General features: G+C 48.2%; 5 protein-coding genes across 5 annotated transcripts; 4 read left to right on the plus strand and 1 right to left on the minus strand.

Annotated features, from left to right (window-relative positions):
* Window positions 1–103: 103 nt before the first annotated feature.
* LY89DRAFT_712834 (uncharacterized protein) lies at window positions 104–1,249 on the plus strand (the record flags this gene model as incomplete). The annotated part of the gene is made up of 1 exon (XM_018218004.1): window positions 104–1,249. One exon carries the CDS (start codon window positions 104–106, stop codon window positions 1,247–1,249), a length of 1,146 nt encoding a protein of 381 aa, XP_018078211.1.
* A 29-nt stretch (window positions 1,250–1,278) lies between these two features.
* On the minus strand, window positions 1,279–2,741 carry LY89DRAFT_679147 (GPI transamidase-like protein component PIG-U). The gene is made up of 3 exons (XM_018213811.1): window positions 2,542–2,741; window positions 2,223–2,490; window positions 1,279–2,173 (listed from the first exon to the last, which is right to left on the minus strand). The coding sequence occupies exons 1-3, from the start codon at window positions 2,681–2,683 to the stop codon at window positions 1,318–1,320; spliced, it is 1,266 nt and encodes a 421-aa protein (XP_018078212.1). The 5' UTR covers window positions 2,684–2,741; the 3' UTR covers window positions 1,279–1,317.
* A 138-nt stretch (window positions 2,742–2,879) lies between these two features.
* On the plus strand, window positions 2,880–5,099 carry LY89DRAFT_679148 (putative Pescadillo like protein). Its single transcript, XM_018213812.1, has one exon. It carries the CDS (start codon window positions 2,920–2,922, stop codon window positions 4,963–4,965), a length of 2,046 nt encoding a protein of 681 aa, XP_018078213.1. The 5' UTR covers window positions 2,880–2,919; the 3' UTR covers window positions 4,966–5,099.
* A 126-nt stretch (window positions 5,100–5,225) lies between these two features.
* LY89DRAFT_679149 (uncharacterized protein) lies at window positions 5,226–9,285 on the plus strand. The gene has a single exon (XM_018213813.1). The coding sequence runs from the start codon at window positions 5,370–5,372 to the stop codon at window positions 9,174–9,176; it is 3,807 nt and encodes a 1,268-aa protein (XP_018078214.1). The 5' UTR covers window positions 5,226–5,369; the 3' UTR covers window positions 9,177–9,285.
* Window positions 9,286–10,763: 1,478 nt separating this feature from the next.
* On the plus strand, window positions 10,764–11,411 carry LY89DRAFT_552214 (uncharacterized protein; the record flags this gene model as incomplete). The annotated part of the gene is made up of 1 exon (XM_018208314.1): window positions 10,764–11,411. A coding segment is annotated over one exon (648 nt), but the record flags the coding sequence as incomplete, so codon positions are not given.
* Window positions 11,412–12,557: the final 1,146 nt, after the last annotated feature.

Here is a 12,557-nt window from a genome sequence, read left to right on the forward strand (position 1 = left end):
AGTACAACGGCCTCAACTAGACTTGTTCCTCTCCACGAAGCATTTGTTATATACGGAATGATGCCAATCTTTGAATTTGCAGTGATCTTTTTTCGTATCAAATATGGATTACATGAAAGAAAGAAAATTACAGCCCATGTCGCCTCCGCCTCCTATCCCGGACAGGAGTTCGAAGCGCATAAATCGTAAACCTGCCAAACTGCCTCGTCCACAGAAACAATCCCACTCACCCATGAAGACATATCGCTATAGTTCTGGGTTCACCAATGCTCCCGAAGCATTCCCAACCGAAAACTCCTCTACCTCTAGCCTCAGCTTCATCGATTCTCCTGGAACATCCCCAACGCACACCTCGAATGTCGAGAACCTATTATCAGATGCCTTCGCACGTCCTCTCCATCAGCGAGAGCCTAGCGGTACGACCGCGACCTCGGGACTTAATTCCATTTTCGAAAATGCTTCCGCTCAAAGCCCTGAAACACCCAATACTCCCCTGACTTCAGCTGAACAGAGGCTTGCGCTTGACCAGGCGCACCAGCCGCCTATGGGGCCTAGGAGTGAATGCTTCCAATACCTTGTGGCCCCCGAACCAGAAGAAGACCATGAGCGATTCCCATTTCTCAGCAATCCCTTCAAAGGAAAAAAGGCGGCGCAATCAAACTCGTCCCCAGAGAAAGTCCAAAATCTGGGTCAGAAGCTAGTCGGCAAACTGAAGGGAGCCATCGAGTACCTTCATCACCTTGATGATGAGTTAGAAGAATGGACATGGCAGAATTATCGCAAACGCTTCGAAAAGAAAAAACAAGCTGAGGCGCGACGTGCGTCACTTGAACGTGCCAAGGCCATTGATCATGGGCATCGAGCACTAATCAAAACTCATCAAGAGAAAGAGAAGGCTAGAAATAAGAGGGCCAAGGTACAACTGAAAGCTCAGAATAAGGAGCTCAGAGAGTCAGCTAAGAGAAGAAATAAAGCTGCTAAAGGAAATGCGCGTGACACTGAGGTGGTAGAGCAAGAAGACCAACGAATCAGTGAAGACAGACAGCGTTTGATTGGAGGTCGACTTGCTGAGAATAACCAATACACCGAGACGCAGGTAACTGAGCACGAGATAGTTGGTACTTCTAGTGATGATAACTTTTCGGAAAGTGAAGGGGAATCTTTTGGAGACTGGGACGAAGACTATACCTTCATCCAGGGCGCAGAAGAGTATGATCCCAAGCACTGTGGCCGTGCAGTTGGGGATTGAAAGGCACATTTGTAAGGTGAGGCATCTGTGTCATAGTCAATATATCAAAGTTGCATTTTTTATCATCATCATATTTGCCGTATTTCCTTGCCCTTCATTTCCGGTCTTTCCACTTCCCACTCGTCCCTCAGGACGGCGAATAATGCGTCCGCGACTAGGACACTCAAGCCGAGACTCCACACCAGGGTTATAGCATAAAAGAAATTTGCATTTCCACTGCCTGCATAGATCCACAGATAATAGAATGCAGGACCTAAGAGCGTTGCATATAGGATGGTGGAGGATGCCAAGAAGGTGTATCTCATGAGTGGAAATACGTGCCTATAAAGGGGTAAGACGGCGAGGAAGAGTGAGGTGTCGGAGATCGATGGGTAGGGCTTGAAGATTGCAAATATCCCTAAAAGGATGGTAATGACAAACAGTGGCTGACGTCGGAGGCGAATGGTCAATCCCGCTACGTAAGATGAGAGATGGATCCAGAAGACGCCTAGGAAGAAGTTCCGGAATGAGTCGAACATTTCGATAAAGAAATACCACCAAAGACCAACGTTGGGGGTAAGATCTGGAAGCAAGAGTTGTACGCCGTAAGTAGAAAACAGGAACTCCCATGAGCCTGTGATCAAGAAAGACATATGTAGCAGCGAGTACAGGGAACCAGCAACGGCCATTGCATTCCCAAAGACGAAGTTGTAGACTGATTCGTGGCCCTTCATAGGCTTCTTTCGATCGTAGCATAGCAGTGCCAATGGTGGGAAAAGGAGAATCGGGTACATGGAAAGGTAAGAAGCGAAGGATAACGCGAACATCGAGGTGAAAGAATTGCCGGCAACCGCTTTCGAGATTGCGTGTAGTATTGCGCAAGTCGTAAAGACACTAGTAGGCCGGCCTATGCAAGTTGCAATAGTGAAGGGATTGAAGAGGAATCTGTCAAATATGTCAGGTCCAGTTCCATTCTTGCTAGCAGACAACTTACGCTGCGGCAATAGCAAAGTTACTCCATCTTTTCTCCTTCCGTGGTGATGTATACAGCTTAGAAGATCCTGCTTCACCAGAGTCTGCTATCTGCATGAGAGCATTGGCACTCAAAAGGTCCACGAGAATGTAGAGGAGATAAGTGAAGGCGGGGTATGTCGAAGAGCTTGGTAGCAAGGCGAACAAGGGAAGGAGAAGAGGAGCTTGGTGATATACACCACCATCGTATGGGGAAACGTTATGATTGTATAGGTACAAGCCTTCTTGTACTATTTCCTATTAGATGAAGGCTCTCCACCACTGTCCGCAAGACCACTTACATCTCTTAAAGCTGGTCACAGGTGTTGATATTTCGACTCGAGCTGTAAGGAGATCTGGTAGACCTGGGAAGCCAGTGAAGAGGAGCAAACGAATTACGACGGCGGCGCCAAACAATGTGGCTTTCCGCCTGTCAACATCCATGGCGAACATAATACGAGAATGCGATTGCAATCAATTTCCTACAGCTCCAGAAAGTTTGTCCTCGAGCTTTGAATCTCTTTGAACCGTGTCTCTGCGCGTAAAGTTTGATTGGTTGCCAAGATCGGAGTGGGTCTCTTGAAGTTCCGCGCGCTAGTAAAAAAGTTTAGATATTTTTGAGAAGCAACCCCACGGTGAGGACTTATTTTACGACACAATTGACGACCAGATCAATCACAATGGGACGAATTAAGAAGAAGGGAGTCACTGGCCAGGCCAAGAACTTCATTACCAGAACCCAAGCCGTACGAAAACTCCAAATCAGTCTCCCCGATTTTCGAAAACTCTGCATATGGAAGGGCATATATCCTCGAGAGCCACGGAATAGAAAGAAGGCAGCCAAGAACTCGAGCCATTCGACGACTTTCTACTACACGAAAGATATCCAATATCTGCTTCACGAACCACTCCTCCAGAAGTTCCGCGATCAAAAGGCGCTCGAGAAGAAGATCTCCAAAGCCCTAGGAAGAGGGGATGCGCACGACGCACAAAGACTCGAACGAAATGCGAACCGGCCTGAGAAGACGGGAAAGACAAAATATACGCTCGACCATGTCATCCGAGAACGATATCCTACTTTTGTCGATGCGCTGCGAGATCTCGATGACTGCCTGTCCATGCTGTTCCTTTTCGCAAACCTCCCGTCCACAGATACCGTTCCTGCAAAAATGATCGCAAGATGCGAGCGATTATGTCTTGAGTTTGAACACTACTTAATTGTGTCACACAGCCTGCGAAAGTCGTTCTTGTCGATCAAAGGCATTTACTATCAAGCTACGATTCAAGGCCAAGATATCCTGTGGTTGGTACCTTATAGGTTCAACCAAAGAGTGACTGGGGACGTGGACTTCAGGATCATGGGGACATTTGTGGAATTCTACCAAACACTGCTTGGCTTCGTCAACTTCAGACTTTACACCTCAATAGGTCTGGTATACCCACCAAAGTTTGATCAGACTCGTGATGATCTTGGCGCTGAATTGGGAGCGTTTTCTTTGGAAGGCAATGGGATCGGTGCGATTGAGCAACCAAAGCAGATCACAAATGGGAAGACAGCAAAGCCAGATCCGAAGCTACAGAAGGAGATCGACAAACTCATGTTACGATTGAACGAACCTGAGAAGGAAGCACAGGAACCGGCAACCAGTCAAACTTTGGCAGCGGAAGATGAAGACGAGGAAGAAGAGCCGACAGAGACAATTGATAAGTTCGAGCCAGCAGCACCCGGTGGAGATATTTTACTGCAGCCCTCGTACTCCGCCACCGATCCTTCAACCCTCTTCTCAAACTTTACCTTCTTCCTCTCTCGAGAAACTCCCAGACAACCCCTTGAATTTATCCTCCGAGCGTTTGGCTGTAAACGAATTGGCTGGGACGCTGTCCTTGGTGATGGCGCATTCACAACCAATGAGCTTGATCCATCAATTACCCATCAAGTCGTGGACAGACCACCGATCCAGCTCCCTTCTGACGCTGAAGAAGAAACTGAAGATAACCAGACTTCACAACGTATCAGGCCAGGAGCCCGAGTGCCCGGTCGAACATACGTTCAGCCACAATGGGTCTGGGACAGTGTTAATGATGAGGAGCTCAAGAGACCGGATATCTATGCTCCTGGCGCCTCACTCCCACCACATCTTAGTCCCTTTGTAAAGAAAGTCAGAGGCCAATACGATCCAACTGCTCCTCTCAACGAACAAGAACGCGAGGACGAAGAGTTGGAGGTTGATAGTGATGCTGAGTCTGATGCATCAGACGATGATCTTGCTGTACAAGCTCCCAAATTGTTAACAATTGAGGAAGTCGACGCAACTGCCGAAGGTATGGATGTGGCTGGGTCTGATGACGATGGTTCCGACGATGCCGAGGAAGATGTTGAGTTTGGCGGATTTTCTGATGCTGACGAGGAAGAAGAGGATGAAGGTGTATCCGAGGCTTTACAGAGACAGCGCGAACTAGAAGCTGAAGCTACTGGAGTTCAACTAGAAGAAAAGGAGGTCGATCCAAGAGCTAAGGCTAAGGTCGATGCGCGAAAGAAAGCAGCGAAGAAGGCTAAGGAAGAGGAAGAGGAGTTGGAGAGAGCAAAGATGATGATGAGCAGGAAGTCGAGAAAGGTCCTTGAGAAAATGACTTATAGCAACAAGCGAAAGGATGTCGAGGCGGAGAAGTTAAGAGCCAAGAGGAGAAAAATCGAGAAGTCAGGGAAAGGAGCTCGAGATGTCTAAACTGGCGTAGTATTAAAAGTGTGGCGTTGGAGGATATCTATTGAGCGTTTCGTGGGCTGGCATTATAAAATGCTTAGAAAGATAGTTCACTATCAAATTCTATGTGCTCTTTGTACTGTACCATGAAATTCGTATGGCAGTCATTGTGAAACTCGAAGTACCGGTGGTACCTGGAGACTTGGCTACGGTCGGGAGCCGAGAATTTACCGGGATGTTTAGGCGCGTTCAACCAACACGCATCTCGATGTCACTGGGAGCAAGTTTCTCTTCCTTGAACAATGCATGTGATTGAATAATAATACTCTCAACCGAACTAGCAATCACGAATCCTTCTCTTCCCAACATGACCTGATGAAGTCCTGGCTTGAAGAGTGCTTCACGCCTTGCGCTCTTCAGCGATAACAATGACATCGAACCAAAATGCGCCACTCGACAATAGGCAAAGTAGAGATATATCTGCCAGCTCACCAATCGATCGACGCACGAACTCAAGCACCTTGTCTACAGGGACGAACAGATTCAGTGTTGGTAGCAATAAGACGGGCGAGTCGAGCACTGCTGCCAGTCAGCGGAGCAGCTTCATAACGGGTGGTATGGTAGATGGGTTCGTTGACGGCGCCGACGAGCAGCTTGCTTCCGATAATCACAAGGCCGTAAGAGAGAGCAGAGCCAGTCATAGGAGTCAGAAGAGCAGAGGCAGTGGAGGGTTTCTGCTGAACAATTCCGTATTCGAAGCTCCTGCACAGCCACCGGCGAATTCAACAGTCACACCCTCCGAATCTACACACCGGCACTCTACTCAAGAACCAAAGGGCAAGAGTTCTCTACGAAGTCCAGAAAAGAGGCATGGTAAACGACGGTCGAATGTTGGTTCTGGAATTGGAGGCAGTCCGCTGGCGGCGAATGTCATCAACGCTGGCACAGGTAATGGTACGGCCACAGATCAAACGAAGGCCGGTATTGAAGGGCAAAATTATACCGCAGGAAGCAGACAAGCAAGCTCTGGGTTGGATGTCGATTCTGCACAGATTGTCAATCTCGCCTTGAATCTGAGCGAGAGCAGGCGTAATGCGTCGAGAAGGATTATATCGACACCCCTTCCCCCTGCTCCAGGAATTAGAGAGAGTTTTGTGGGTGGCAGTCTACGACAACATCTTCAACAGCAGAGGCGAGTATCGAGAAATGTCTCTCCAAAGCCGGACCGGGGGCAAAGGGCCATGACAGCTTCCCCACGTATTGCTGGACAGGGGACTGGAAGTCCATTACAATCTGCATTTGACTCTCACTCTGATGGTCAATACCAGTATCACTTCTCCGCTTCAACTCTTGCTCGTGCAGAGAAAGCTAAGAATGCCATTGAATTGATGGCGCAGTATCGGAGGTTATTGCAGTATGTTCCGCCGCTCAAGCCCGTACCCTCAAACTCCAGAGCCATCACTCCCGAGTCGCCAGGGACTTCTATGCATATCCCATCTCGCTCTGTCTCGTCAACAAACCCATTGGTCCAACCTCTTGGAAGACAATACAATCCATTACAATATATAAGGAATCGCAAAGTACGAGCTAGAAATTCCAGGGCTATTGACGGGGAAGCTCAGGGCTTTGGAGATCTTGAGAAAGTCTCGTCCTGGGTAGATGCTGTGACCCAGCAGGCATCCTTGGATGAGTTCCAAGCGGCTGATGCTACTTTGCCCCCTTTCTCGAAAGCTGCAGAGGATGCAGCTTCGCCACATGCATCACCCAACTCCCATATTGGCAAAGGTCACAACACACCTGCAAAGATCAAAAGGCCTAGAGTAGACTGGATGGTTAGTCCAGCAGACCTGATTGCTGATGTATTCTGGCTCGAGCAAGACGACAACAGGAGAATGGTCGAGGATCGCAATGGCAGGCCAATTTTTCCACAAAGTACGGATCTGAAGAGGCCAATGTCACGTCGGTGTGATGGTTTTGAGCCTAAAAAGTCACCACTACCAGCCAAGGCCGAAGACCTTGGAATCGATCTCCGAATTGATACCAAACTGCCAGAGTTCAAGTCTGTGAAGCCTGCCTCGGAGCACTTTTCTGATTCCACTACTTCTAGGGCTCGTCGTAAACTTCACGATGTCAGGGAATCTACACGATTTCATCATGGACATAATGGCTCTGCTCGTGATTCTCGATTGCGGCTTCGCTCGCACAGCAGGTCGGATTCTAGTTCATCGGAGAGTGATATTCATCGCGCTCCACGCAGGCGCAGTGGTACTGCTGAAAGTACTGATCGAACTAAAGACATTCTTGAGAAACAAATGATGGAGATGCTTGCCAGAGAAGAAAAGGAGTCTGGGCGTGATAATCAAAATCTACATAGCAAGTCTCGTCAAGGGTCAGAAGAGAACCAGAAACCTTCGCCGAAGGACGAGCTCGAAAAGGTCTCGAACGGCAAGGCTTCCCACAGCAGATCAGAATCTCTGGTCAAAGATAAGCATGAGTCTCTTAGAGGTGGCTCTTCAGGGCGAGCGAGTCTCGAAGTGCCTGGTACCCATCCCAGAAGCTCTTTGGAAGATCTTAACACCACTGCCCCAAACTCACCAGTATCGAAAGCCACCAGGATCAAAAATGCTTTTATTCCCAGCATTGGTATGGATCTCTCATCACGCAAAACCAGACAAAGCTCTCCAGTCCGGAAGCCACTCGCTAGAATGCGGTCCAAGGTCAGGCCTTTTTATGACAGAGACCATCCTAGCCATGAGCAAGCTGATGACGATGAAATGCTTTTTGGTGTGTCCTCTTCAAGTAAGGACCATGCTCGGGAATCTCCTGAAACGCCAGATCCAAGACGACGATCGATGAGCCCTGTGAAAAAGATTTCATCGAGAGCCACTGACGATGGCAACTCCCTCAAGAAGACTGCCAGCATCCGTAAAGGAAAAGGTGAAGATTCTGGTATCCGAGGATTGTTCAAAGCTCGGAATCCCGTGTCAAGAGTCAGTGATCTTCTTTTCAAGAAGGAACCTTCCGCGATGGGGACCTCCTCCGGATTCTCAACCGATGAATCCGACGTCGAGGATGCCCGGTTGAAAGGAGATAGCAAGGGATCGCGTGACAGCTCTGCCGGGTTACCTCTCGATGATTACGAAGCAGCTTCTCCGCAGAAAGAACGATCATCGTACTTGAGGAATGTCCCGGTTCTGCCGACTTTCACTTCGCCGTTTGAGCGTCGGGGTAGATCGACCCGTGCCAAAGTCAATGAGATGTCTCCTGAACCAGAGTCGTCGACGAGTGACAAACGCTCTCGAATTGGGCGAAAGGTTGACGCTCCACGCATTGATGTACAAAATGCGTCCCCAACATCGTCCCCAGATTCTCATCCAAATCGACGATATGACAGGGACTCGTCAGTCTCAGACATTGACTCCCGGCGAGGCAGTATGTCCAACGGCGTTCAGATGGCAGATGCTAGATTAAATTCGATCCTAGGCTTACCTGGCAAGCGTCGGAATGCACTTCCAATAACGGGTCTTTCGAACCTCGAGACAAGTTACGACACTAGACCATCACTCGAAGGAAAACGACAATGGTCAATTTCTGATAGGGACATGTCCTCGCAACGTGGCCCGATGACAAAACGAGAGATAGCCCGCGTTCGAGCCCTCTTACTCTCCTCGGGTATTAAAGCCAAAGAGATATCGCGCCGAGCCGCTGAACCAAAAGACTTGAAGAAACCAGACGAGTCAGCCTACAATAATCTCGCTAATTTAGCAAAGCACCCTCCACCGCCAGTGCCAAAGAGCCAAGAACACAGGCTCGCTGCAAGGATAATATCAGACAACATTCAACTCTCTTCTCAGCTGTGGCGAGAGTCGGCGGACACGTTTGTGAATGAGACTGTGGCTACACTCATTGAGAATATTGCAAATCTCCAGCATCGCTTAGTCGACAATCTCACCCCGATGACCAGAACAGCTGCCGACGAAGCAGATGAGGTTTCCAAAGATCTGGTGACGAGTCAAACGCTCAAAGTGAAGCGAATCACTGACACGATCGACAAGATGACCAGGAGACGCAGACGGCGCTTTAGATGGCTGCGAAGAGGCGGCTGGGTGCTTGTAGAGTGGGCGCTCGTTGGCATCATGTGGTACGTCTGGTTCATGGTTGTGATTGCTAGGGTGGTCATGGGTGTTGGGAGAGGAGTCGTGGGAGGATTGAGGTGGTTGTTCTGGTTGAGTTGAGGCATGGATATGGAATTGAGCGGTGGCGAAAAGTCATTATTCGTTGTATAGGAATTGGTTGGGAAAGCAGCTTTGATACCCAATTAGTAATGTTAATGTTTTTGCTGAGATGTAGAGAGCCATTCTTGGATGTCACTGATGTATGATCTGAAAGGCCGAGTGGCTACTCAATGTTGGATCACTTGCAAGTGCAAATGAATTATGTTTGTGGTTTCCTAGATTATCGGGAGAGGCATGATCTCACTTGTCACTAATGAAGCAAACAACCATCCTATATAGGATTATATCTTCCTCTTCGGCGAAGAGTCTTCACCTATGTCATCCTGTTACTAGCAGAATAGGCGTCGAGTCTACGGTATATCTACATACCGTAGCTATTATATCCAGAGCAAATCAAATCAGCGGTGTTGTGAACATCCTTGGCTGTTCTATATCATTATCAGAACCTCAACCTTCTCAAAGGTCCCGCAAATGGGTGGTCTTCTCTTCCTTTCCGTTGCAATGCCAGTCAGGATCATGTCACTCGCCTCGTTTCACCTGAGAGGCGTCTAGAGAGAAATATTTGCCATCGTGGTAGCTTTAGTCTGAAGACTTCGGAGTATAGGAAGTGCTAGTGCACAACTTTCCTAGTGGTTCGTGGCAGCTAGTGTACAAGCGCTTTCATACAGTCTCGGCAAGTCTACTTCTTATGGATTGAGCGCATCTGGAGAACATTTGACAAGCATCATCCTCTTTGCGCAACCTCTACTCCTGCGTACTATTGTCGACAAAGAACATTCAGGAATACGACGGGAAGAGCACACATTTCGAGCGCAACTCCCCACTGATAGAGTGCATCAACGTCGGAAGTTTTGGGTATCCTAAGATCCTCAAAGAATTCATCATGAATACTTCGCAACCCTCCACCCCATCAGTCAATCGTAGACGTTCATCTCCATCTTTGAAGGTATGTCCCAATCATTCCGCAAGCATTCTGCGATACTGACACTAACCTTCCTCAAGAGATACAACCTATTTGAACGATTAAGTCGATCAACATGCTCTCCATCATCACCATGTCGCAGACATAGCCAACCCGTCGCCCTACTTCCTCCCCATCCTCCTCGATCTCCAATTGTCAATGAAACTCCTTCCGTTCAGCCAGCAAATAATTGCATCCCTGACCACGATACCTTCGACGAACATACGCCAAAGTCGAGTGTCCTCAATCCTAACAACTGTGCCTTCGCGTACTCTCCCCTGAGCCCACAACACTTCATCAAGACCCCACTCTACATGTCCTTTCGAGAAAGCGGAATCCCATTACGAATTGGATCATTGACCTCATTGCCACGTCTGGTGAAACACCAAGAACTCGCGCCAACAGGCATGCTCACTCCTCCAACTACTCCGCCAGCTACTCCAACTGGTCTTGACAATAAGGATTGGAGTTGGGCAGTCGCTGAGGATACCAACTCCTGGGGCCCAGCAATCGCAATTGAGCTACCCGACGAAAACATCGGAGTCCCAAAAGTTATCGTACACAGTGTTCTTCCCGAGATTGACTCTCGATTCAGCTACTCGGTTCTTGATGACACCGATGCTATTCTCATCAACACTACTGCATCACTAGAAGACTTCTTAGAGATGTTTGATGAGATTGAGGAGGGCCGTGTGTCTCTTTTCATTGACCTGGAAGGTTTTCAGCATGGTCGCAATGGAACACTGTCAACGATTCAGTTTACATTCGCTCACCAGCCTGACGTGACCTATGTCGTTGACATCCTTGTTCTTCGAGAGAGGGTATTTGGAACAGTTGGCGAGCACAAGAAATCCATCCAAGTTATTCTCGAAGATCCAGAAATTTACAAGGTTCTTTTCGATGCTCGCCAAGATAGCGCAGCTTTGTATTGGGAATGGGATGTCAAGCTCGCTGGCATCATTGATGTTCAATTGATGGAGCTCGCCGATCGTGGTCGTCGTCGGAGATATCTCTCCAGCCTCGAAAAGTGCATCAAGAAGTACGTCGAGCTCACTCCGGAGGAATCTGAGGCCTGGTCCGCTACCAAGCACGCTTGTAGGAAGTACTCCGCGAACGAGTACGGCTTGGAATGGTCTCTTCGCCCGATGCCCGAATATAGGTTGGATTGGATCCTTCGCCCCATGCCAGAGATCTTGTTGAGATACGCTGCCAATGATACTACGTTTATGCCCGCTCTCTATGATGCACTGCAATACAACTTGGAGGGTGCAGGTCTAGAATACTTGAATAGCCTCGTCTTATCGGAGACTGCGAGGAGAATCCATGACTCGCAAAACCCCGAGCCTTTTTCAACCTCAGCAGTCTCGCCATGGGAATTCTCTAAGTTTGATCATGATGATTACTACTATAATAATTACTAGGGTAGGTATTTCAACTTGAACTTTACGGTACATCGACGGCAGGTGCATTTTCAGCGAATTTGACGTTGGTCTTTATTGGGAATTGGAATCTTTTGGGCTAGGATGGGTCGAGATCTCCATGTGAACTCATTCTCTGCTTTTGGAAGCCTAATTTGATTGCGCCGGGGGATGATTGGGGACTTTCACTGCCATCTTCTGCCTTGCGCCCTAAATATTCCAGTCCACGCTGTCCCACTCGTTTCCTTCTTCTGCGGAAGGCCAGGCATGGTCATCTTCGGTCATTTTCTTTTGTCTTTTTGCAATTTAGTTACTTAGATGGCTTCTGCAGCAAATTCTAGGCGCCAAAAATGAAGTACATCTCCTGAAACCTTCAGCCACACTTCTGATATTAACAGTTTGCGGTACTCATCACAGCCTAGTATGATCTGTAGATTCTAGATCTCCAATCAAGTTCGTAAATTCATCTGTGTCAAGATACATGTATATATATAATTCATTTCAACTACCACTTATTTCCTCTATATTTGAATCTCCATTATGCACCCTTACGTGCCAAACACCAGATCGAAAATAATCCCTACTTTGCATTTCGTATTCGTCAAGCCTCATCAGCAGATATCTACCTAGCATTCCAATATACCTCCCTCGGTTTCAGATCAGCTGCTCCAGAGGGAACAGAGCATGAGCAACGTGAGAGAGCACACAACAATCGAGTGGGAAGTCCACCCAAATCATCCTCAAAGATCCAAATATCTTCAAAGGCATCTTCAAGTTCCGCCAAGTCAGTGCCGCTCTTCATGGACAGTGGGGAGTCGTGCTTGCTGGAGCAATCGATATCCAGCTTTTGGAACTTGCTCGCCGTCGAGGATATAGGCGATATCTCTGGAGTTTAGAGAAATGTATCGCAAATTATGCCGACTTGAGCGACGAGGAGTTCGAATCGTGGTTATTCATTAAGAATGCTGGGAGAGGTGTCTGCGAGAACAATCGTTGGTGGAT

Source organism: Mollisia scopiformis (genome assembly GCF_001500285.1).
Source record: "Mollisia scopiformis unplaced genomic scaffold LY89scaffold_1, whole genome shotgun sequence".
Lineage (NCBI taxonomy): Eukaryota > Fungi > Ascomycota > Leotiomycetes > Helotiales > Mollisiaceae > Mollisia > Mollisia scopiformis.

What these genes read in the sequence shown, in the direction of transcription:
- LY89DRAFT_679147 (XM_018213811.1), bottom strand. Translation starts at nt 2,683, where the DNA reads ATGGATGTTGACAGGCGGAAAGCCACATTGTTTGGCGCCGCCGTCGTA. An exon ending in TGTGACCAGCTTTAAGAGAT is followed by an intron (nt 2,491 to 2,541) that starts GTAAGTGGTCTT and finishes AATAGGAAATAG; the next exon opens with TACAAGAAGGCTTGTACCTA. An exon ending in AACTTTGCTATTGCCGCAGC is followed by an intron (nt 2,174 to 2,222) that starts GTAAGTTGTCTG and finishes CATATTTGACAG; the next exon opens with ATTCCTCTTCAATCCCTTCA.
- LY89DRAFT_679148 (XM_018213812.1), top strand. Translation starts at nt 2,920, where the DNA reads ATGGGACGAATTAAGAAGAAGGGAGTCACTGGCCAGGCCAAGAACTTC.
- LY89DRAFT_679149 (XM_018213813.1), top strand. Translation starts at nt 5,370, where the DNA reads ATGACATCGAACCAAAATGCGCCACTCGACAATAGGCAAAGTAGAGAT.